Source organism: Octopus bimaculoides, chromosome 1 (genome assembly GCF_046866305.1).
Source record: "Octopus bimaculoides isolate indiv1 chromosome 1, ASM4686630v1, whole genome shotgun sequence".
In the NCBI taxonomy this organism is placed as follows: domain Eukaryota; kingdom Metazoa; phylum Mollusca; class Cephalopoda; order Octopoda; family Octopodidae; genus Octopus; species Octopus bimaculoides.
Window position 1 is genome coordinate 121,938,482 of NC_142928.1, and position 24,862 is coordinate 121,963,343.

At 36.7% G+C, this 24,862-nt stretch overlaps 1 protein-coding gene across 4 annotated transcripts in view; it reads right to left on the reverse strand.

The window, feature by feature from the left end:
* LOC106870854 (DNA mismatch repair protein Mlh1) overlaps positions 1-24,862 on the reverse strand; it is a 183,456-nt gene that overhangs the window by 18,971 nt on the left and 139,623 nt on the right. For all 4 annotated transcript variants that reach the window (XM_089357300.1, XM_089357305.1, XM_089357314.1 and 1 more), the window contains exons 7-15: positions 21,200-21,288; positions 18,452-18,564; positions 14,705-14,952; positions 12,918-12,987; positions 10,389-10,605; positions 7,015-7,151; positions 3,889-3,997; positions 3,412-3,475; positions 1,058-1,222 (exon numbers count right to left, since the gene is read on the reverse strand). In XM_089357300.1, the coding sequence (XP_089213426.1) occupies positions 1,058-1,222; positions 3,412-3,475; positions 3,889-3,997; positions 7,015-7,151; positions 10,389-10,605; positions 12,918-12,987; positions 14,705-14,952; positions 18,452-18,564; positions 21,200-21,288 (1,212 nt within the window). The remainder of the gene's footprint in view (positions 1-1,057; positions 1,223-3,411; positions 3,476-3,888; positions 3,998-7,014; positions 7,152-10,388; positions 10,606-12,917; positions 12,988-14,704; positions 14,953-18,451; positions 18,565-21,199; positions 21,289-24,862) is intronic.

Here is a 24,862-nt window from a genome sequence, read left to right on the forward strand (position 1 = left end):
TGTTTATAGTTTGTGTTTACTTCCTAACCACATGGTGGGTTCAGTCCTACTGCATTGCACCTTGGGCAAGTGTCTTCCACTGTACCCTCAGGCCAACCAAAGCCTTGTGAGTGAATTTGGTAGACAGAAACTGAAAGAAGCTAGTCATGCGTGTCTCTGTGTGCGTCTTTGTGCTCGTGTTTATCTGCTGCCGCCGCCACCACCACCACCACCACCACTTAACTGGTACTGGTGTGTTTATGTATCCCAAATTTAGTGCTTTGGCAAAAAGAGACTGATAGAATAAGCATCAAGCTTACAAGAAGAATAATTCTTGTAAACTAAAAATTCTTCAGGGCGGTGCCCCAGCATGGTTGTAGTCTAATTACCGAAACAAGTAAAAAGTAAAATATAAAAGATAAGTTGAATTTTTCAGACCAACATTTACAGCCAAAAGTGGTTGGCTGACTTTGGAGGACCAAACATTCCTTGTGAAATGCAGTAGGATATGGGAAGATAGTGATGATGCTTGAATATTTACACTCCATGTTTAATTTATATACTATGCTGATTTGCAGGAAAATATGGTATGAGTGTGTGTATGTGAAATAAAAACAAACATGTTCACTACATTCTTGTATTAGAAATGTGTTGAGTCTGATGTATGTTTATTGATATGTAAGGATTACAATCCACTGATGTGTAGAGTCGACAAAACGCTGATTGAAAGAAACTATAGTTTAGATATATATATTTCTGATGATTTTAACAAACAGTGAGGGAGTGTGTGTGTATGTGTGTGTGTGCGAGAGAGAGAAAGAGAGAGAAAAAATATTGAGAAAGACATGTGTCTTTGTTTGGGATGCTGTGTGGTATTAATAGTGATGTACAAATCAGTGACTATCAATTTCAGCCAGCTTCAACTCTAATAATGATCAATACTAGAATTAAAATTATCCATTCTTAGTTCTATCTCATCATACTGTCTGGGAATATGACCATTTGAGACAGGTCAAACAATGGTTATCACAACACAAAGATAGCAGCATTTAGAGATTATCCAAGTGATCTTATTTACCTCATCAATATCCAGAGAGAAATAATCCTGCAACATTTCTCTTTTAGAGAACAGGAATTTCACAATGTAGTTGGCCAGGTCTTCTTTGGTGCCATCTGCTTCAGTCCACCCACATTCGTCAAGATCAAGTGCAAGCAGAGCTAAATCATAAAGAGGTGCTGGTTCCTGTATGAAAATAAACATTGAAGTCCTGAAACAGTTGGTTTGATAAGCAAATATTTGATATTTTTCAAAATCAGTTAGTCCAATGTAAGAGGTCCTATAGATGAAAAAGTTAACGTACTGGAAAGTGGCAAGCTGGGAGAATCGTTATTGTACAGGACAAAATGCTTAGTGGAATTTCTTCTAACTTTACGTTCTGAGTTGAGATGCTGCCAAGGTTGGATTATATCCTTTTGAGCTTGATAAAATAAGTACCAATTGAACATTGCGGTTGATATAATTGACTTATCCCTCACCCCCATGAAATTGCTGGCCTTGTGCCAAAATCTGAAACCAATGTGCTGGACTATTGACCATGTGGTGGATTCCTAAGTTCAAATCTTACTACTACAGCCATTATGTGTGGTACCATTGAGCAAAGCATCTGACTCTGCCTATTCTAGCTCACCAGATTTTAAAAAAACATCAAACAAAAAAACAAAAAAAAAAACAACAAAAAACAGGTTTTGCATCTATTTCATAGTTAAGTCATGAGAGTTAACAGTAGAAAGGTTGTATAAAATTAATTGGTTGAAGAAATTTATTTATTATAATGCAAACAAGGAAAATTAAATATGATTAGCAGTAGTGTGTGTATCTCTCTCTCTCTCTCTCTCTCTATATATATATATATAGACATATATATATATATATATGTACATACATGCATATTTACATATATATACATGTACACATATATATATATGTACATACATGTATGTATATATATATATATATATATATATATATATATATACTCAAATACCCAAAATATCAAGGAGTTTCTACCTCATAAACAGGAGTTACACCACAGTTATTTTGTGATCTTTGCTACCCTGGTATCTATTAATTAATTTATTTTATCCGAGTTATTTATTACTAGGAGGAAATAAATACATATAATAAATTATATATATATATATATATATATATATATATATACATCGGAGTAAAAACATAAAATGTGTAACAAGGTGGAAAAAAGAGTACTCAAATACCAGAGGTAGAGTAATATGCTTTATAAAGTATATATATATATATCATCATCATCATCATCATCGTTTAACGTCCGCTTTCCATGCTAGCATGGGTTGGACGATTTGACTGAGGACTGGTGAAACCGGATGGCAACACCAGGCTCCAGTCTGATTTGGCAGAGTTTCTACAGCTGGATGCCCTTCCTAACGCCAACCACTCAGAGAGTGTAGTGGGTGCTTTTACGTGTCACCCGCACGAAAACGGCCACGCTCGAAATGGTGTCTTTTATGTGCCACCCGCACAAGCCAGTCCAGGGGCACTGGCAACGATCTCGCTCGAAAATCCTACAGGAGCCAGTCAGGCGGTACTGGCAACGGCCACGCTCAAAATGGTGCATCTCATGTGCCACCCGCACAAGAACCAGTCCAGGGGCACTGGCAACGATCTTACTTGGCTTGCCGGGTCTTCTCACGCACAGCCCATTTCCAAAGGTCTCGGTCCGTAGTCATCGCCTCGGTGAGGCCCAATGTACGAAGGTCTTGCCTCACCACCTCAGCCCAGGTCTTCCTGGGCCTACCTCTTCCACGGGTTCCCTCAACTGTTAGGGTGTGGCACTTTTTCACGCAGCTAGTGCCACACCCTAACATATATATATATATATATATATATATATATATAGACGTATATATACATATATATATACATACATATATATACATATATATATACATACATATATATAGATAAATATATATACATACACATACACACACACACACACAAATATATATAGATATATATAGATATATACACACACACACACACGTATATATATAAATCTTATTTCAAGCAACATAGCAGCCTCAGTTACCCAGCAGCCTCAGTTACAATTAGTGACAATTGAATTTTTCATACACATATATATACTTATGCAGAGCCTCAAGTTGACCAATACTTTGTGAATGAAACAAGTTGGAGAATATATGGAAGCTCATGGGTGTGTGTGTGTGCACTCATGTCTGTGTGTATGTGCATGTGTATTTCTCCACTAAATATATAAAAGAACTGCTTCAGAAATTTCTACAAGTGTCAGAACTTATAGATCCATTCAAACCATATCAACAAAAGAAAAAAGAAAAGGGTGTCGAAAAGAAGAATGCTAAATCTTTACTCACAGAAAGTCGGATGGCACCAAAGTTTCCAAAGTCACTCAGTAGAAGTTGATAGAAGAGTTGTTGACTGCAACAGAAAATACATTATATTTCCTATCAGACTGTCTTTTCCTAACTTTTGTTGAAATAAAAATTATTTTTTTGTGGTCAAATACTTCTTGCAGAACAATAAAGTTGGCTTTTCTGAAACAGTACTGTGCAATGGGACTGAGTTGGAATACTTATGGTTGGGAAGCAAGCTTCTTAACCACTCAGCCATGCCTAACTATAAATAAAGCTTGAGGCATTGAAACATTAGGTACTTTTTCTCATTAAATGACTTTTCAATTTGATTTCATTAAGAAACTCAGAGTGATAATAGAAAAAAATAAATAAATTAAAAAAAGAGACACTGCAGCAAAATGAAATTGAACTTGCTTTCCTGGGAATTACAAGCAACCTAATAAACAATAGGATGCAATAAAGTGTAAAATGACTTACCTTAGTTTGGCATTGTTAATGAGGTATAATTTAGTCTGGTGTTGCATCAAACTCAGTTCTTCGTTGATGCATCCAATAAACTTGTGGTTCTGCAACATCTCACGAAGGCCTGGGTATGAGTGTTTTTAATGAAAATGAAGAAAAGAAATATAAGAAAAAAAGATGTGCATGATTTATTAGGTAAAGGACTTTCTTTAACAGAATGGTATTCATTACACCATGTAACAAAATGAAAATTCTTTTTCTCTTTGGTCAGTAAGTATTATTTCCTATTTGCTTCTATCTAGAAATCAAAGGAAATGACTAGTATTCTCTTCAAACTTTGCTTTTGTAACCTAGACATCAATGTTTTGAAACTGACCTATTTTCCATTACATTTCAGACAGATTCAGCGTTGAGTTGCTGAAGCAGAAATATCAAAGCAAATATTCTGTTCAGTACCACAGATTTGTTTGTCAGCTGCTTGACCATAACCACTTGAGGAGGTCCCTTAGTGGCTGACAATATGAACATGAACAAGAGTAGTAGGGGAGCACCATAGCCATGTGTTGAGAGGGACTCTTTGGAGTTTTAATAAATGTAACAAAAGCAAAGTTTGAAGGAAATATTAGCCATTTTTCATACTTTCTAAGGTGTAAGCAAATAAGAAATAACAGTTGCAACCTAAGGATAAAAGTGTTATTATGAAACCTTGCTTCAGGGAAGCAGGCAAAATTGCTGTGCATAGAGTTTACATAGCATAACACTTGTAAATAAAACTTAGACCAGCAACACACATGAAGCTACACCCTCATAAATTTACACAAATGCATACATACATATGCAGAGACATGCATTTAAGCAAAACAAAAGTGCCTCTATGAAATTGTTTGATTTCTTAAAAACAGCAGTGAAATGTCTTAAAATCATACAGTAGTCTTAAAAAAAAAAAAGTCATATTCGAAAAAGTAGTTCTTATACATAACAGGTTTGAGATAATTTGATTTAATATAAACAACCAGAGCGACTGTAATATAATCAAAGCTGAGGTTCGTTAACAGTAACATAGATATAAACAGTTCAAAAGAAGAGAATTGTAATGCTTCAAGCAGTTGCCTGAATTGTTAGACTTGTCATCTTCTTCATGGTAAACTAATTTATTCCAATTTTGAACTGTTTATACTCGTTAATTGCTGATGCAGACAATCATTAGTCACAGAGGTAGTTCTGTGTTTCATATGCACACATCTCACAGACTGATATACACTCAGATATCCTACATGAGAATACATACATACACACTCATGCACACCTCATACACAGATAAACTCATATGTGCACCATAAATATGATATATATCATACTAATACCTACATACACCTGGACACACACATACATACATACATTGACATGCAGTCACATACATCTCATATGAATCTCTCTCCTTCCTCCTCTCTCTAGATACACACACACACATATGCACATATCACATCTTGAACACACAAATACACTAATACCTGTAATAACACACATACACACTCAGTAAAAGATCAGTTTTATTGGTATAACTATTAGAAGAGGTGAGTAATACTTGCAGTGTAAGACCAATATCCAACAAATACACATTGATGCAAACACATTAACATACTCACACACACACTAACAAAATCAATGGAAAAAACCACTCACAGCAATACACACAAACACTATAAGTATACATAGTGATCACTGTCTATATCAGAAACAGAGTGAAACAGAGATAGTAACATCATTTCTACTTATACATAAAGATACAAAAATCCTATAATTATAAGCATAATTATAATTAGGGTTCAGCAAATTGCTTTACCACATACTGTGTCATTAGTCACAGTGGTAGTTCTGTGTTTCATGTGCACACATCTCACAGACTGATATACACTCAGATATCCTACATGAGAATACATACATACACACTCCTGCACACCTCATACACATACGTGCACCAGAAATATAAATATAAAGATAAGTTGTTTAACATTAATTCTGCTCTCACTGAACAGAACTACTACTACTACTACTACTACTACTACTACTACTAATAATAATAATAATAATAATCCTTTCTACTATAGGCACAAAGCCTGAAATTTGTGGGGAGGAGACTAGTTGATTACATCAACCCCTGTGTTTCACTGGTACTTAATTTATTGACCCCAAAAGGATGAAAGGCAAAGTTGACCTCACCAGAATTTGAACTCAGAATGCAGTGGTAGACAAAATACTGCTAAGCATTTTGCCTCGCATGCTAACAATTCTGCCAGCTTGCCGCCTTACTACTACTACTACTACTACTACTACTACTACTACTAATAATAATAATAATAATAATAATACATGATGATGATGTCCACTTTTCCATCCTTACTTGGGGTGGATGGAATTTGTTGAAGTAGATTTTCTACAGCTGGATGTTCCTTCCTGTCACCAATCCTCCCCTGTTTCGAAGCAAGCTCATATTTCTCTATGGCCAAACAATGTCAAGGCAAGGAAATAATAACAAACACACACACACATATATATATGCATATATGATGGACTCTGCTGTTGTTAGACGATGTATGAGAGTTTGACAATTTCTTACTGAACAACCACACACATGATTTGTTTATAGTGATCAAATGTTTGTGCACACATAAGCTCACTCCCTCCATCAGATTGACATTACCTGTACAGGTGCAATGGGTGCCACATGTCAGGTGTCAAAAGGATCACACACACACACACACACACACATGATCGCATATATATATATGTGATCATATATATATATACATATATATGTGTGTGTGTGATAGACTCCTTTCAGTTTCTGTTACAAGGCTTTGGTTGGCCTGGGGCTAAAGTAGAAGACACTAGCCCCAGGTACCATGGAGTGAGACTGAACCTGGAACCACACAGTTGGCAAGTAAACTTCTTACTACATAAAATTAAAATTGTGCAATATGTCCTTCCATTATTTAAAATGCTATTTCTAACAAATCCAGTGACCATGTAGGGATTCCCTTTTTAGTGGTGGTGGTGGTGGTGAAGGAGGTAGTGATGGTATAGAGAGGAAGGGTTTTAATAAACATTTACAACATTATAAAATGCTAAAAGTACATTTACCTTGATGGTAGTTTTCCTGAAAGTCTTTCTTTAATTCCAAGACACTGGTCAGCTTGATAGGGCGTCGTTGAGGTCCGTTTTCACTAGCCTTCCTAACAGAAATAGTAGGTGACTGTACATTGGACTCCAGTTTCATTCTTCTCATGGTTCAATAAATTAAAAAAAAAATGAGGAACAGAGAAATATGAAACATGATGCCAATCAATGTTTATCTATTTTGTCATCATATTTTTAAAGAAAATATATACAGCAGTTGAGTCTCATTTAATTTTGAAAATAATCAAGAATTATGATGAATTTAGTGAAAATAACTAGCTATTCCAATATTTAAGCTGATATTTGGAATAACTTAATAAATTATAAAAGAAGGTTTTAACTTAAGGAGGGTCATTTTAAAACAGGTAGTTTTGTAATGACAAAACTAGAAGTAATTGCTGGGAGATTGGTGCCAGTAAATTAACCTTATAAGGTCAATAATAAAGTTGACATAGATAAAAGAGTAAAGACCCCCTTCAATAATGAATGACCTTGGAATTGCACCTAGAAAATTTTCCTCTGAGGCAAAAGTCTGAGCAAGATTGTTTCTGGAAGACCAGCAATCGCCCATGCATACCAGCCTCCATTCTTCACGCCACTGATGTTATCCAAGGGAAAGACAAAGGCTGATATAGCTAGGCACCAGTGATGTTGCAACTCATTTCTACAGCTGAGTGAACTGGAGCAATATGAAATAAAGTGTCTTGCTCAAGAACACAACATACAGCCCAGTCTGGGAATCAAACTCACTACCTCATGATTGTGAACCCGATACTCTAACCACTGAGCTATGTGCCTTTACATAGATGATGAGTTAATTAATTGAATTATTAATTAAACCGAGGAGCAAAAGACACTACGCACAGTCTACCATATTTTATGCCCTCTGAACTAAAGAATAAATGTTATTGATGTTTAATTTGAATAGCTACAGGTGGGTGGTTGGAAGGAAAAATTATGGAATACAAAACAGAAAATAAATTAGTAGTAAAAATGTTAATGAAGAAGATAGCTCAAGTGTAGGTCAATAGCTTAACCCTTCAGCATTTAAACCGACCATATCTGGCTCAAATATTCTACTGATTTATGTTCAAACTGGCCAGATGTGGTTTCTCACAGTATCATTCCAAAAATAATCACATTGTCAAAACCATGAAGCTATGAGACACTGTATGATTAATTCAAAACAATGTGAATAAAAAGAACATTACATCAGGCAGAGCAATCTGATGCTAAAGGGTTAATAGTAATACAAGAAGAGAAGACTGTTCAATGGTATATCAGTGGTTTAATAAAGAGACAATTCAATGATGGCTCAATAGTTTAATAAAGATAGAAGACCATTCAATGTTATGTCAGAGAAGGGATGATTCAATGCTGAGTCTGTGATGTATAGAAAGCTGTGTTTGAAAATTTGTACATCAGAAATATTGATGGCACTAGGATTGATGTTATTTAATGTGTCAGTCAGTTTGTGTTGTTGTTGGTCTTTAAGCCCACGTCAGTTCTGACAGAGTAGACTGTTGATCAAAGGTGTTTCAGACATTCTTTTATTCGTTTACTTGTTTCAGCCATTTGACTGTGGCTATGCTGGAGCACCATCTTGAAGTGTTTTTGTCAAACAATTCGACCCCAGGACTTGTTTTTAAACCTAGTACTTATTCTATCAGTCTCTTTTGCCGAACTGTTAAGTTACAGGGATGTAAACAGACCAACACCAGTTTCCAAGCAATGATGGGCGAACAAATACAGACACAAAGACACACACACATATGATCAGCTTCTTTCAGTTTCCGACTGCCAAATTCACTCACAAGGCCTTGAGACTATAGTAGAAGACACTTGCCCAAAGTACCACGCAATGGGACTGAACCTGAAACCATGTGGTTGGGAACCAAATTTTTACCATACAACCATGCCTTTGCCTGTGTCCACCATTTCTTTTTATTCTGTAATGTGTCCTGCCTTTTGTATGACGATATTGTGTAATTTGAGGATGTTTTGGCTGCTATTTCTAGAAGTATGAGTGAGTGATTAAAGGCCCTTTAGGATGCTTTGTTCCTCAGTCAGATCTATATGAAGGTAACTAGCTTTACACTTAGAAAATAAACCACAGGTTCAGCATTTCAGACAATGTTATGTCTCTAAGAGTTTTGGTGTGTCACTTCAGGCAGAACATTTATTATTTAATCAAATTTCCTGCTGTTACCATTTTGTCATAATTTTTTGAACTTCATAGATATTATCTATGATAACATCATACTAATTATATGTAGTAAATTTCCCATTTTAACCCTTTAGCAATTAAACTGGCCATATCCAGCTTAAATATTCTGCCTGTTTTATGTTAATACTGGCCGGATTTGGCCTCTTACACAAACCTTACAATATCATTGTTGAGGGAGATTTTTCTATGACTGGATGCCCTTCCTGTTGCCAACCATTACTTGTTTCCCTAGAAAGGTAATATCACCCTATGACCAGACATATATTGGAAGACTGGAAACCAAGTGTGCCATTTGCATGATGGTGACACTCATAACTATCATGTGATGTCAAGGCAAGGAGACAGTAGCATACACACACACACACAAACATGCATAAATATACACACACACATATATCATCATCATCATCACCATCGTCATTGTTTAACGTCTGCTTTCCATGCTGGCATGGGTTGGATGGGTTTGACATAGAGCTGGCTAGCAGGGAGATGTCCAGACTCAAACTGTCTGTTGTGGCATGGTTTGTATGGCTGGATGCCCTTCTTAGTGCCAACCACTTAACAGAGTATGCTGGGTGTTTCTTATGTGTCATCAGTACAAGTACGTCTATGCAGCACTGGCACCGGAAAGGGCAACCAATTTTACTTAGCTTGATGCATCTTATCAAGTACAGCAAATCTTCTGGTCTCTTGTCATTTCTTTAATACACACACACACACACACACACACACACACACACACACACACACACACACACACACATATATACACATATGTATATACATACACACACACACATGCAAGCACACACACACATACACACAACTGGCTTCTTTCAGTTTCCATCTACCAACCAAATCTGTTCACAAGACTTTGGTTGGCTTGGGGCTATAGTAGAAAACACTTGCCTAAGGTACCAAAACCACATAGGTGGGAAGCAAACTTCTTAACCCCACGGCCACACCTGTGCCTATGAATTTAACAAGAATATAATTCAAAGAACAGAACTGATTGAAACAAAAAAATATGAAATTAATCAGAATCATCAAAAAAGTACCAAACCATACACAGTGGAACTGAAGTAAAAATATGATGGAGAAGCAGACTAACTTTTTACTAGGCTGCATCTCGACATTTTCCTTCTGTGGTGTTTTACTATCAGATTTGGTAGCTGAATCAGCTGTCATTTCAACATCTTCAGAAACTGGGTAAGTCTTCATAATGGATGTAAAAGATGATGGCTTGTTTAGAAAAGCATCTAACTTTTGTTCTTTGGAATCAGTGCGTACCATTTGGTATGCATAAACTTTAGGTGGATTGTTGTCTCCTACAAAAATTCAGATCAAAATATTATAGAATTAGAGCTAAAATGAATTTTTATAATGTTTAACCCTTTTGTTACCATATTTTTGTTGAGATACTCTGTTTTTACTTTAATTCATTTGGAAAATAATGAAGAATTTAGTAAAATAACTTTGTCATTATTAAGTGGTGTTTGGATCATAAATTAACGTTAAGTTCTGATGGAAGATTTTAATTCAGGACTCTTGGAAACAAGAGTCAGGCGCAGTCTCTGGTATATTGGTATCAAAGGGGTCAACTCTTTAGCATTTAAACTGGTCATATCTGGCCAAAATATTCCTGCCTTATGTTTGAATTGGTCAGATCCTGCCTCTTGGACCTAACCAACAATATAATTATAAAAATAAATAATCATGTTATCAAAATCTCAAAGCAATGAGATAAAATCTGATTAATTCAAAGTAATCTGAATAAATAAGCATTACATTTGAGAGAGTAATCTGAGTGAGAAAGGGTTAAACAAAACTGAGACATAATCTAAAATAAAAAAAAAAACCAATACTATGGTGAGTCATTTATTATTAGCAATGCATTTATAATTTTTTCCATTGGCAGGAAGATTAGTTGCATGTACATCACTAAACATGGTCTCCTTCAAGTCAATACAGTGTTAGTTTGAACTTAAAATGTCAATTTAGTTGTCATTGTTATTAGGTTAACTATGGCCACTCTGCTCTGCTTTCAGTTCATTCTAAAAACAGTGTTCAATGATTGATTTCTGTGAGTCAAAGGTGTATCCACTGGAAACTTTCAGGACTGTATCAGAATAGTGTTTAATCACTATGAACTGTCTACAAATGCATTGAAAAAAATTCAAAAATGGTTATATGTCATGCATCAAGCTGATATCCAGCCATGTCTTGTGGTGATGACAGCAATGAAGGAATCCATGACATGGTTTCTGTTGAACAGATTGGTGACTATTGATAAAATGGCAAATAGGATGCAAATTAGCCATGGCCATGCCAACAGAATCATCCACAATAGACTTGGCTTTATTACTGTTTGTGCTATTGGGTTGCTCTAATTAACTTGGCTTAACTAGATATGAAGGTGTGTGGCTTAGTGGTTAGGGTATTTGAATCACATTCAGACGATCACACGTTCAATTCCTGGTGGTACATTGTGTCCTTGAGTAAGACACTTTATTTCACATTACTCCAGTTCACTCAGTTGACAAAAATGAGTTGTATCTGTCATACAAAGGGCCAGTCTTGTAACATTCTATGTCACGCTGAATCTCCCTGGGAACTACATTAAGGGTATGTATGTCTGTGGAATGCTCAGCCACTTGCATATTAATTTCACAAGCATTTCCGTTGATCGGATCAACTGGAACCCTCAGTGTCATAAGTGATGGAGTGCCAGTTAAAACTAGATCTACAGAAGTAATTAACTAAATTAAGTATTTGCTCAGAAATATGGTTTCCAATTTTGCCACAAGGCCAGCAATTTCAAGAGAGGGGTAAGTCAATTAGATTGACTCCAATGTTAAATTGGTCTCTATTTTATCGACCACAAAAGGATGAAAGGCAAAGTCAACCTTAGCAGAATTTGAACTCAGAACGTAAAGATGGATGAACTGCTGCTAAGCATTTTGCCCAGCATGCTAACAATTCTGCCAGCTCATCACCTTATTTGTTCAGAAATATTAGTTTCAAATTCTGGCATGAAGCCAGCAATATCGAGGAAGGGGTAAGTCAATTCTATTGACCTCAGTTCTCAACTGGTACTTATCTTGTCAACCATGAAAGGATGAAAGGCAAAGTCAACCTCAGCAGAATTTGAACTCAGAACATAAAGACAGATGAAATGCTGCTAAGCATTTGGCCTGGTGTGCTGATGATTCTGCCAGCTTGCCACCTTATTTGCTCAGAAATATTAGCAATGGCCATCCTTACCTAATTGTGAGGGAATTGGCAGAGTTGTTAGAGTGCTGGATAGACTGCAATGCAATATTTGTCCTAATTCACTGCTTAATGAGTTCAAATCTCAGGGCCAACTTTGCCTTTCGTCCAAAAGGATGAAAGGCAAAGTTGTACCAAGTCCAGAGGGGTATATTGACTATTGTTACATCTCATTTTACTAAGGTTTATTAAATCTGAGAGTTACTAAGAAGAGTTCTTAGAAGAATTTTATAAGTTGACTTAATGCAAGGAATGAAGACTCTAACATTTTGGTCTGTTGCCCCTTGTCTTAAACTGAGAAAGAGAGGGAAAGTGCTGTCACTTTTGTTGTAAACTAGTAAATAAAGGATTGAAGTAGAGAGTTATTTACCTTGGTTAGAGCCCTCTGATGTTTTCTTAGGCTCAGTGTCCAGATTTGTTGTGACCCCTGGAAGCAAAGCCTGCAGAAAAGGAAGGATTTACACGTGCAAATAATAAGTCTGTGCAAGCTATGTTAGCTGAAGAAAGAACAATAAACTGATGGTAGACAGCCTCCTACATCATCATCATCAATTGCATTGTTGAGGTAAATTTTCTACAGCTGGATACTCTTCCTGTTGTCAACCCTCACATGTTATTAAGTAAGGTAATATTTCCTATGACTAAGCGTGTCTTCATGGAAGTTTGGAAGTGAAGGACACCACTTTCATGACTGACACTTGTTTACAACTATCATATGCAGTCAAGGCAAGGAGACAGTAACACATGCACACACAGACATATAAATACACTATCATCATCATCATCATCATTTAATGTCTGATGTCCATGCTGGCATTCGTTGGATGGTTTGACCAGAGGTGGAAAATTGGGGAGCTGCACCAGACTCCGCTCTGATTTGGAATGGATACCCTTCCTAATACCAATCACTTGACAAAGTGTGCTGGGTGATTTTATGTGGCATGGCATGGGAACTTTCATGTGGCCATGCACAGGCACTTTTACATGAGACTGCACAGGTGCTTTTATGTGGCACTGCTATGAATGCTTTATACCACCCACAGGATCGGTCTTAACACTTCTGCTGTGGAGTACAGGTCTTCTTGAGTACGGCAAGGCACCAGGTATCTCAGTTCTTTGTCATCTTGCCTGAAAGGTTCAGCATCCTAAGTGTGTGTGTGTGTATACATACTTATATAAATAGCATTCCTGAAATATCTGGTGGGGATCCTTAGAAGTAGATAACTTCCATTACCTAAGTGACCAAGTTAGCAGTGGAGGAGGATGCTTTGAAAGTATAGTTACTAGAATAAGAATGGGCTGTGCAAAGTTCAGAGAGCTAATCCTTTTACTGCTCTGTAAAGTGTCTGGCATTAGGAAAGGCACCCAGCCATAGAAACCATGCCAAAGCAGACAAATGGAGATTGATGTAGCTCTCTTACCTGGCTTACCAGTTCCTCTCAAACCATCCAATTCATACTAGCATGGAAAATGCACATTAAATAATGATGATAATGATGATGATATATATATATATATATATATATATATATATATTCTCCTACTCCTTTACTTGTTTCAGTCATTTTGACTGTGGCCATATTGGAGCACCGCCTTAAAAGGTTTTAGTCGAAGAAGTCGATCTCGGGACTTATTCTTTGTAAGTCTAGTACTTATTCTATCGGTATCTTTTGCCAAACTGCTAAGTTATGGGGACATAAACACACCAGTGTCAGTTGTCAAGGCAATGGTGGGGGGACAAATACAGACACACACACAAATATATATATATATATATATATATATATATATATATATATTTATGAAAAACAAGAACGAAAATGCTCCTTTCTTAAAATTGGGTACATTTTAATTTTCCTTTTACATGTTTCGGTTTTTGAAAATCCTTATCAAAAATATGTACTAAAATGGAATATGTAAAGAAAAAAGAACTATTAAAAAAAATTGAATTAAAATTAAGATTAACATTCATAGTTTACTTTTCTTTTTCCTGCAAGAACATGTGATAATATCCTTATGTTCTGGTAGCATGACAAGAAAACAAGTCTTGACCTTACTATTCAATTTACAAAAACAGATAGTAGTAATTTGCGGTCACAGTCAGTTGAAAATAAAAGAACAAATTAAAAAAATATGCAAAAACAATTTCAAAGATACCTGTGTGAAATATGTTCGAGATGAGTTGCATCCCAACAGTTTTGTCTCGACAGTTTTCTGTACACTTTCAATGATACTGTCTTCATTGAGAAAATGGACTTCATGTTTGGTTGGGTGAACATTAACATCAACATTCTGAGGTGCTATCTCTAAACTGATGTACATAAATGGGTGAGAATTCTTGGGTAAATAGGCTTCGTATACAACCTCTAGAGCCTTCTTCAAGGCAGAAGAATCAACAAGTCGATCTGTAAGAGAACCAGAAGATCAATCACTTTTGATCTGACTGTAGTAGCTGTTTATTATCAATTTATTATTTGATCATAAACAAATGACTACAACAATTACCATTTTATTCTTTTAGACAGCGAATAATGTTTAAAGAGCTGTGATGACACACAATTAAAAAAATATAGGCTTTGTGCTGAAGAAGTTTGCTTCCCAACCATATGGCTCTGAGTTCAGTCCCACAGAGTGGCACCTAAGGGTAAGTGTCTTCTATCTATAGTCCCAGGTCAAATAAAGCCTTGTGAATGAATTTGGTAGACAGAAACTGAAAGAAGCCTATACATATGTATGTGAGACTTTGTGTCTGTGTTGCATTTGTTCTTTACCATTGCTTGACAATCAATATTGGTTTGTTTATGTCTCTCATAGCTTTGTGGTTCAGTAAAAGAGACTGACAGAATAAGCACCTGAGTTACAAAAATAAGTACTGGGGTTGAGTTGTTTGCCTAAATTCTTCAAGTCAATGCTCCAGTAAGGCTGCAGTCAAATGACTGAAACAAGTTAAAGATAAAAGATACAACAGAGGATATAAACTGAGAGTTCAGCAAGATATTCCACCTGATGAATGCACACCCAGTTTGTGTCTTCTGGGTGCTGAACTCATAATTGTCATTATAATAATGCTGGGGTGATATAGATGGATGATATCTTTTATCTTTTACATATTTTAGCCATTGGACTGTGGCCATGCTGGGGCACTACCTTGAAGAGTTTAGTTGAACCTGGAACCATCTGGTTGAGAAGCAAACTCCTTACCACACAGCCGTGCCAGTACCACAATGAAACAATTCATCAGTATTTTCAAATGTATCATTTCATTTCTATTATGAAATGCTTGGGCAATTATTGAGCGAGAGTTTTGATGATTATGTTGAGCAGGCTGCATTTGTTTAGCCCTTGGTCAACTGTGAATGAGCAGACCTGCAATCAAAAGCATTCCAGTTGTGAACATCCCATGTTGTTAGAACTATATATGACTACATTATCTAATGTATCCTTTCTTTATTTAAGATGGTACAGTATAATTTGTGAGATTTGACTTCTACTTTTAACAGGTCAAGGAATCATGCAGAGCAGTGGTTGTCAACCAGGGTCTACATGGCCCTTGGCGGGGGTCCATATAAGATTTTGTTATTAAAATTTATCTGCAATAAATCTGTCATACTTCTACAATACATGAAATAATTCAACTCCTTTTTAATACAATTCCTAATAATATTTAATTATAAAAATATTATGGGACTTTTTTAACCCTTTAGTATGCCCAAACATTCTACCTGTTTTATGCTCAAACTGGCCAGATCTGGTCCTTCACATCTACCCTACAATGTCATTTTAATAATAAATAATTCCATCATCAAAATCTTGAAGCTGAAAGATGCCTGCTTAATTCAAGACAATGTGAATAAATAAGCTTCACATTAGACAGAATAATCTGAATGCTAAAGGGTTAAACATTGAATGTATATTAGGGTCCAGTAGAGCAAGATAGAAATCAAAGGGGTGCACAGGTCAAAAATGGTTGAGAACCACTGACGTAGACACTTGCTTGGTGGACCTGTTTTCAGGAGGTTGTATAAATAACTAGATGTGCTTTCATTGGTCAGCTAGTATGAGGTTCTGCCATCTAGTTTTCAAAGGTTATAAGCAGAAAAGTGAAGGCTTGTTCATATGTACAAACCACATGGTAGAAGAATCATGTCATATGACATGGTATGATGTGGTGTGGTTGTTGTTGCTTAGCTCCAGGTCAGCGGGAACTGAGTAAACCTATAATCAAAGATACTCCAGCCATGACTGTCCTTTTTGTTTTTCCTTTATCAGACACGGTATATCAAGGGCTTTATTATCCAATGTGTCCTACCATTTCTAATGTTGTAGGGTGTGATTTGAAATAGATTTGACTGCTTTTTGTAGCAAGTCAACTAAGTCATATAGTGACTTTCTCACTGGCTCATGGTCATTCTTATTTTAGCAATTTCACAGAGTGGTGGAGAAAGGATCAGTGGGGCCGTGACTAAAGGTCGCACATTGGATGCTTCAGTGCCCACAAAAGCGTTCGACATACTACTTTCTTGGCCTCTTTAATGCAGCTCAGAGAGACTGTTCTCAGTACAGCGCACCAAAATAGTTCTTTCTTTATAGATTCCGGAAGGATGAAAAATGAAGCCAATCTAGTGGGTCGGGTTAAGTCAATTAAATCAACCCAAGTGATCAACTCGGACTTATTTTACTGACTACGAAAGGATGAAAGGCAAAGTCAACCTCAGTGGAATTTGAACTCAGAATGTAAAGGCAGACGCATTCTACCTAGCATGCCAACCATTTTGCCCACCCATAGCCTTATTATTATTAATAATAATAATAATAATAATAATAATGAAATCTGAAAAGAAATAGTTAGCCAAAGCCAGTATATATGAAATACCAATAACTAATAATAACTAATCAAGTACATGATATGTTTGGTTACATGAAAGACTGATTTTTTCCCCTGTCAATATTGATTAACTTTAGCAGAAGGCCATAAATTTATAGGAACGTACAATCAACTAAACTTATTCCAATTCTTGATTATGAGAATGGAAGGTAAAATTGACATCAGCAGGATTTGTGCTCAGAATTTAAAAACAAGCATCTTATTGGATGCTCTACCGTTTCTGTTATACATCGGTAGTTCTCACTTTTACAAGCTCATTTATTCCTAACTACCCCTTGTTAATTGAGAACTTCTAAAGCAAGAGGTATTTTCCCATAAATTTGAACAGCAATGTTGAAATGCCATAAGTTCAAGATCCCTGCTATAATATAACACTTAAATCTTTATCCGTTAACTGATTTCAGTCATTGTACAGTGGCCATGCTAGGCATTATCATTTTAAAAGAATTATAAAAAAGCAGTAATCTGTGTATCATACATAATGCAGAAGCAATGTAGAAAGCCAAATTTATTGCAGTATTTGTCCTGATATAAAGTCTCTAATAAACATAGGGTGTTAAAGACACAAAAACATATCAGGAGCAAATGAAAATTATTTAACACAGAATGTCTATAGGTGATTTTATCCCAGGACAAATGCCACAGTTATTTTGAGTTAATTTGGTTTTCTGTGATGTATTGAAGGCCAAGTTGTCGCATGAAGTTTGATGCCCTCCACTTTAGTTCTTTTAATGCTCAGAACTTATCTCAATTGAATTTAACAATCTTTCTCCCCTCCTTTCATGGAGATGACCTTAGGATAAATAGCTTGATACCCTCTCATCACTCTTTTTTAGTTAGTGGTGAATAAGGCTTGTATACATACCTACATACATCAACATAAATATACATACATTCACACATATATATGGAAAGAGTGAGAGAACAAGAAAAAGAAATGGAGAGACATAGAAAGCAATAATAAGATAAATATGTAGATAAGTAACGAGAGAGAGAGAGAGGGGGGGAGAGATACTTACGGTTGATGAACAAGAGGAAAATACACTTCTTGGTAGAATAATTAGCATTGGTACAGAAACCATGCATTTTAAACTTGAGCTTCTCGTCTTCATGCTGGACCTCCAATAGTTCCCTTGCAGGAATGGAACACAAACACAACAATGAATATTTTGGGAGAAAAATTAGGAACTTGGTAATATTTAATATGGAGTAGACATTTTACTTTCCTCTCTACCTGCTACCCTTGCCATGTTCCTCACAATACCCTAGCATCTGTTCAAATTTAGCTAATGATGAAGACATGAAAACCAAATTATGCATCTGCCCTTTTGTTCAAGTAGATGTGATAGCCATGTGATGGTTAAAGGTTTCCAATGGGTCAGTCATAAAGAGAGCAACAAGAGGTTATCTGTGCAACTCGGGTGGAACAAACATCACAAATGATTTTCATTAAAAAAAAACACTAGTTTATGAGAGTCCTTATCAATGTTTACATGTTTTACTACAAGATGCACACACATTTTTTTAATGTCCCCTTATCCATGCGTGCATGGGTAGGATAGAGTTTATCGCACCAGATTTTCTCCAGCTGGCTACCCTTCCTGTTGGCAACCCTTAACTGTTTCCAAGCAAAGTAACATTTCCCCATTGTAAAACATGTTTTCACAGAACACTGGAAATGAAATGAAAGACATTACAAGTATGAGTGACAATCATTTATAACAATCATGTGATGACAAGATAAGGACACACACACACACACACGTTTTCTCTCTCTTTATTACTTTGCTTACTTATTTATCTGTGCTTACCGAACAACATTTATTTATTTATGTGTTTCAGCCAAGTGGCTGCGGTCATGCTGGTGCATTGAATTACCCACATGACATTATTATGATTTTAAAATTCGACCCAGAACAATCCAGATGGAAATATCTTTATTACCAGCTGCATAAACTCACAGGTCTTCAACCTGTAACTAGCTTGGCAAGTGCTAATGCATGAAACCCTCAGACCGTGAGTCACTCTGTTACTTCTTCTAAATATCAATAAGAATACACACACACACACACACACACACACACACATATATATATATATATATATATAGGAAAATAATCATCATCATCATCATCATCGTTTAACGTCCACTTTCCATGCTAGCATGGGTTGGACGATTTGACTGAGGACTGGTGAAACCGGATGGCAACACCAGGCTCCAATCTAATTTGGCAGAGTTTCTACAGCTGGATGCCCTTCCTAATAATAATAATAATAATAAGGCAGAATGCTAAACTGAAAGCATATTTTAATATAGATGTGTATAGGGAGGATTAAAAGGATTTCTAACTGGCTTTCATTGCATGGCAAATTTTCAAGAAGAGGGAAAATGAAAATAATGTTTTTTACAAAAATATATCAAAAATAAATATACCAATACATTATATTGTCTTTGAGTTTTTAAAGTTCAATGGTAATCCATGTAGATAATTTTTAGAAAGATTAGGATGCATGCAATTAAGAATGGTGTTGTGTTTAAAAAAGGCTGAGAGTTTATGTGTTAAACAGGAAGTGTGGTGTCAAAACAGGAAGTGTGTGTAAGGGAAGACAATTCTGTGGGTTTTATACTCTTTAGTTGGAGTTCTGGACTCTTTGTCAACAGGAAGTTTATGTCTGTTCTTAGAGAAACAAGAAGTAAACTTATATGTATTTCATTGGGTAGGCGATAGAAGGGAAAATGGTCACCGAGGAGTTTGTATGTTAAGAAGCGTTTGGAATTTCTCTATAAAAAGATTCTCCTTGTTGATTCTTTCTTGTGTAGAGATTCTGTCTTTACATTGATAGAAAGGGAATATAAGGAACTTAGGGTTTTTATTTCTGGCGCAAGAGTCTATGTGGCTACTGAGTGGAATTTGGCAGTGTTGTGAAAGATTTATTTTTTCTTTATGGACTGCTACTCTTCTACGTCTGTCCGATATAGTTGTGTTGGCAACCTGCGCATGTGAGGACATAAATGAGGTTCTCGGAGGAACAAGGGAAATTGGTCTTGATTTTAAACCTTGTTCCTTGTTTGAAGGTAAATTCAGAGCCTTCAAGTAGGTCAGGGCAGGTACTACAGTAAGGGTGTGCACATTTTTTAACTGATGGGGGTGGAAGTGGTGTGTGTAGTTTGGCATTAGTTAAGAGTTTTTTTTCAAAGATTTGTGCTGCCTTTTGCATTTAAGGACTTTGTGTGTATTGATAATATTATTCATTTTCGGGTCTGTGGTGAGTAAGGGGAGGTCTTGTTTAATTGTGGTGTATGCTTCGATGTTTTTGGGGTTGTGGGTGGAGATGTATAGAAGTATTTTGGGGTTGGGTGTGTTACTGTGTTGGGTGGTTTTCAGTGTGTTTTTGTCAAGTTCCTTGGCACGTTTTATTCCAAAGTCTATGAGTGTGGAGGGATATTGGCGTTGTAATAGTGTTTTTTTGAGGTCTTGTAAGCGTATTTCTCAAGTGGTTGGGTCAGAGACAATGGTGCAAATTCTTTTAGCTAAATTGAAAGGGATATTTATCTTGGTGTGTTTTGGGTGGCATGAGCTGAATGTTGTGAATCTGTAGGTTTGTGGTAGATGTCGGTTGTGATTTGGTTATTAAGTGTTTTTATAATTAAGAGATCAATACCTCCTATTTAGCTCTACTCTATCCAGGACATTTGTGATGCCATCACACTAAAGTAATTCTCCAACTTGTTTTTGTATGCAAGCATGGTTAAGAGTGATTCTTACCTGGCTACAGAAGGTCCATAAATGGAACGGATGTTATCAGTATGGGAAGCAGTGCTTGAAGTCCTCACATCGGCTGTAGTGTCACCATGCTGTGGAAAGGTATCATGTAAAAGGTAAATGACAGAGAGAACAGATTATAAATATAAATCTGGTAGACACAACTTAAGCAGTATTTAATCAGAACAACCATCAACATACCATAATCTTTTCTACTCTAGGTTCAAGGCTCGAAATTTTTGGGGAGGGGGCCAGTTGATTAGATTGACTCCAGTGCTCAACTGGTACTTAATTTATTGACTCTAAAAGAATGAAAGGTAAAGTCGACTTCGGTGGAATTTGAGCTCAGAATGTAAAGACAGATGAATACCGCTAAGCATTTTGCCCGGCATGGTAACGTTTCTTATTTCTTTATTGCCCACAAGGGGCTAAATATAGAGGGGACAAACAAGGACAGACAAAGGGATTAAGTCGATTACATTGACCCCAGTGCATAACTGGTACTTAATTTATCAACCCTGAAAGGATGAAAGGCAAAGTTGACCTAGGCGGAATTTGAACTCAGAACATAACAGCAGGCGAAATACTGCTTAGCATTTCGCCCGGCATGCTAACGATTCTGCCAGTTCACTGCCTAATCAAAATGTATACACATTGTTGATAGGCTGATATGTGGAAGACTATTTTAATTAAATACCACATCAACTGAATACGAGGTGATATCAAGAAGTTCCTGAACTAATTCTGTAGTGTGCCAACAGATGGCAGCATACAATTGTATGCCTAGTGAGAGCTAGCAGTAACTTTCATGAGGCAGTGTGCCGAGTGACATCACAGTGTTTAATTCGCAAGTTGTAAAATTTGTGTTTTTGTGATCACATGTATACTGTAGTCTATGATTTTGACAGGAACATGTACAGGAACAAAGAGCTAATGTGAAATTTTGCATTAAACTTGGGAAATTTGCTACAGAGACATTGAACATGCTTCGGCAAGCTCACAGCAACAATGCAATGGGTTGTACACAATGTTTTGAGTGGCATGAGTGCTTTAAAAGCAGAAGAATGTCCCTGGAAGACGATGAATGATCTGGAAGACGATGAATGATCTGGAAGAACTGCCATGAGCGTCACCCCCAGAAATGTGATATTGTGTATCGAGAATTTGTCCCCAGGGTCAGACCATCAATTGAGAGTTCTACTGCAACATTTTGAAGCATTTGAGAGAGGACATCTTGCAAAGGCGACTGGATCTGTGGAGGGCAAAGAATTGGATTCTTCGCCAAGCTCTCCTTACTCACGAGTTTCTCGCCCAAAACTACTAGTCACCAAATTTAGCACCTGTGGACTTCCATCTCTTCCCCAAAATGAAAATGCATCTCAAAGGTCACTGTTTTAACATCTCTGTTGAGATCCAGAGTGAATTGCTGAAGGTCCTTGTCTCACTTATGGAAAACGACTTCCAAGCCAGATTCCATAACTAGTCTGGGAACCTTTTGATACCACCTGATATACCAGACTTTTAATCAACAAGGCAGCTATTCACAACGTCAATGAATGTTTTGTTCACATTTTCCTATGTCAGAGACAATAAATTTTCAGCCAAACATGTAGCTGGCTGTGAATAGATGTATTAAAAATACCTAAAAAGGCTGAAATGCATCTGGTACCCTCACTGACAGCTGCTGGGGTTAATTTTTGTCCCTCTTTGATATTTATTGTTTTTAACACAGCAAGTCCATTAGAGATGTCGTCTCAGGACAAATACAACTGGCCTATTAACAACATGTATATGTTAAGTATGACAATTAACTATTTTACATTATATTTATTTACTACATACAATAGTGTGATAACTGTAGTCAACTGTCTGCTCTATATTGTAAAGAATAACAAGATTATATTGTATGAAGTACATTACAAAGATTAAAACAACAACAACAACCACCGCCACTGCCGCCACCACCACCATCATCATAATTTAATGTCTGTTGTCCATGCTGGCAGTGACTGTGTAGTAAGAAGCTTACTTTCCAACCACATGGATGCAGGTTCAGTTCCACTGCATGGTACCTTGGGCAAGTGTCTTTTAATATAGCCTCAGGCCAACCAAAGGCTTGTAAGTGGATTTGGTAAACGGAAACTGAAAGAAGCTTGTCATATATATATATATATAGACATTTATATATATACATATATCCATATGTGTGTGTATGTCTCCAAAACTTAGCAGTTCAGCAAAAAGAAATCAATAAAATATGTATGAGGCTTTAAAAAAATAAGTACTGGGGTCAATTCATTCAACTAAAAATTCTTCAAGGCAGAGCCCCAGCATGGCTGCAGTCAAATGACTGAAACAAGTAAAATAGAAAAGATGTATATGACAAACCTAGTGTTAGGAATTGCAGTTGACATCTCTTGTTTATGATGGAATATGATAAATGATATTTAGCTAAATGGATGATAAACCTTGGGGAAAGTTCTTCAACTGTTGCCTCAGGTTGACCAATGGGTTTTTAGTGGAATTAAGTACACAAAGACTGTGCAGAAGCCAATTGTGTGTGTGTGTGTGCTAGTGTGCATGTGCATGTATACATACACACATACATCTATATACATATATGAGGGGGTGCTGAAAAGATCATGGCCTTGGGTAAAAGAAATTACAGGAAAATCAGTTAATTATGATTTTATTTAACATACTCCCCTCTTAAATTCACACACTTATTGCAGCAGCTCTTCAATTTTTCTAAGCCCTGTAAAAGAACTTGGAAGGTTGAGCCTCCCACCAGGCCTTTGTGATACCCGGTACTTTTCAGTAACTCCTTGCGTATATATGTGTGTGTGTGTGTGTGTGTGTGTGTATGAGAGGATGGTTAAAAGTTCCTGGCTTTGGGTAAAAGAAAATACAAGAAGATCAGTTAATATGATTTCATTCAACATATTCCCCGCTCAGATTCACACACTTATTGCAGCAGTTCTTCAGTTCTCTAAGCATAGTAAAAGAACTCAGAAGGTTGGGCTGCCAACCAGGCCTTTCGTGATATTGTTAAAGCTAGGAACTTTTAAGTACCCCCTTGTATGCAGAACTTATATGGCCACATGATATGTATAAAGATTAAAAAAAAAGCACCGAGTACATTGTGTAAAGTGGTAGGCATTAGGAAGGGCATCCAGCTGGATGGACGGACAGATGGGCTGACTGATGCCTGCCTGCCTGCCTGCCTGCCTGCCTATCTATTTGTACATATGTATATGAATGAAGACAGTGGCATCAAGAGGTGCTGATCTCTAATTGTAGAGGAAATATGTGGAAGGAGTAGACCCACAAAGATATGGGACAAAATGGTGAGAAAGGATCTACAAACATTGGGACTCACAGAGGGGATGCTGTGTTGGAAAAGACATATCAAGCTAAGTAAAAGCGTGGTTGCCCTTGCAAACCTCTGCAGCTAAGCACCCCTAATTTTGTGGGCTTGTAAGTGCCTGGTGCCATGTAAAAAGCACCCATATTAGTACTGTGTAAAAGCACCCAGTACATTCTGTAAAGTGGTTGGCATTAAGAAGGGCATCCAGCTGTAGAAACCATTCCAAAACAGATATGGAGTCTGAACAGCCCTTCAGCTGGCCAGCTCCTATTAAACTGTCCAACCCATGCCAGCATGGA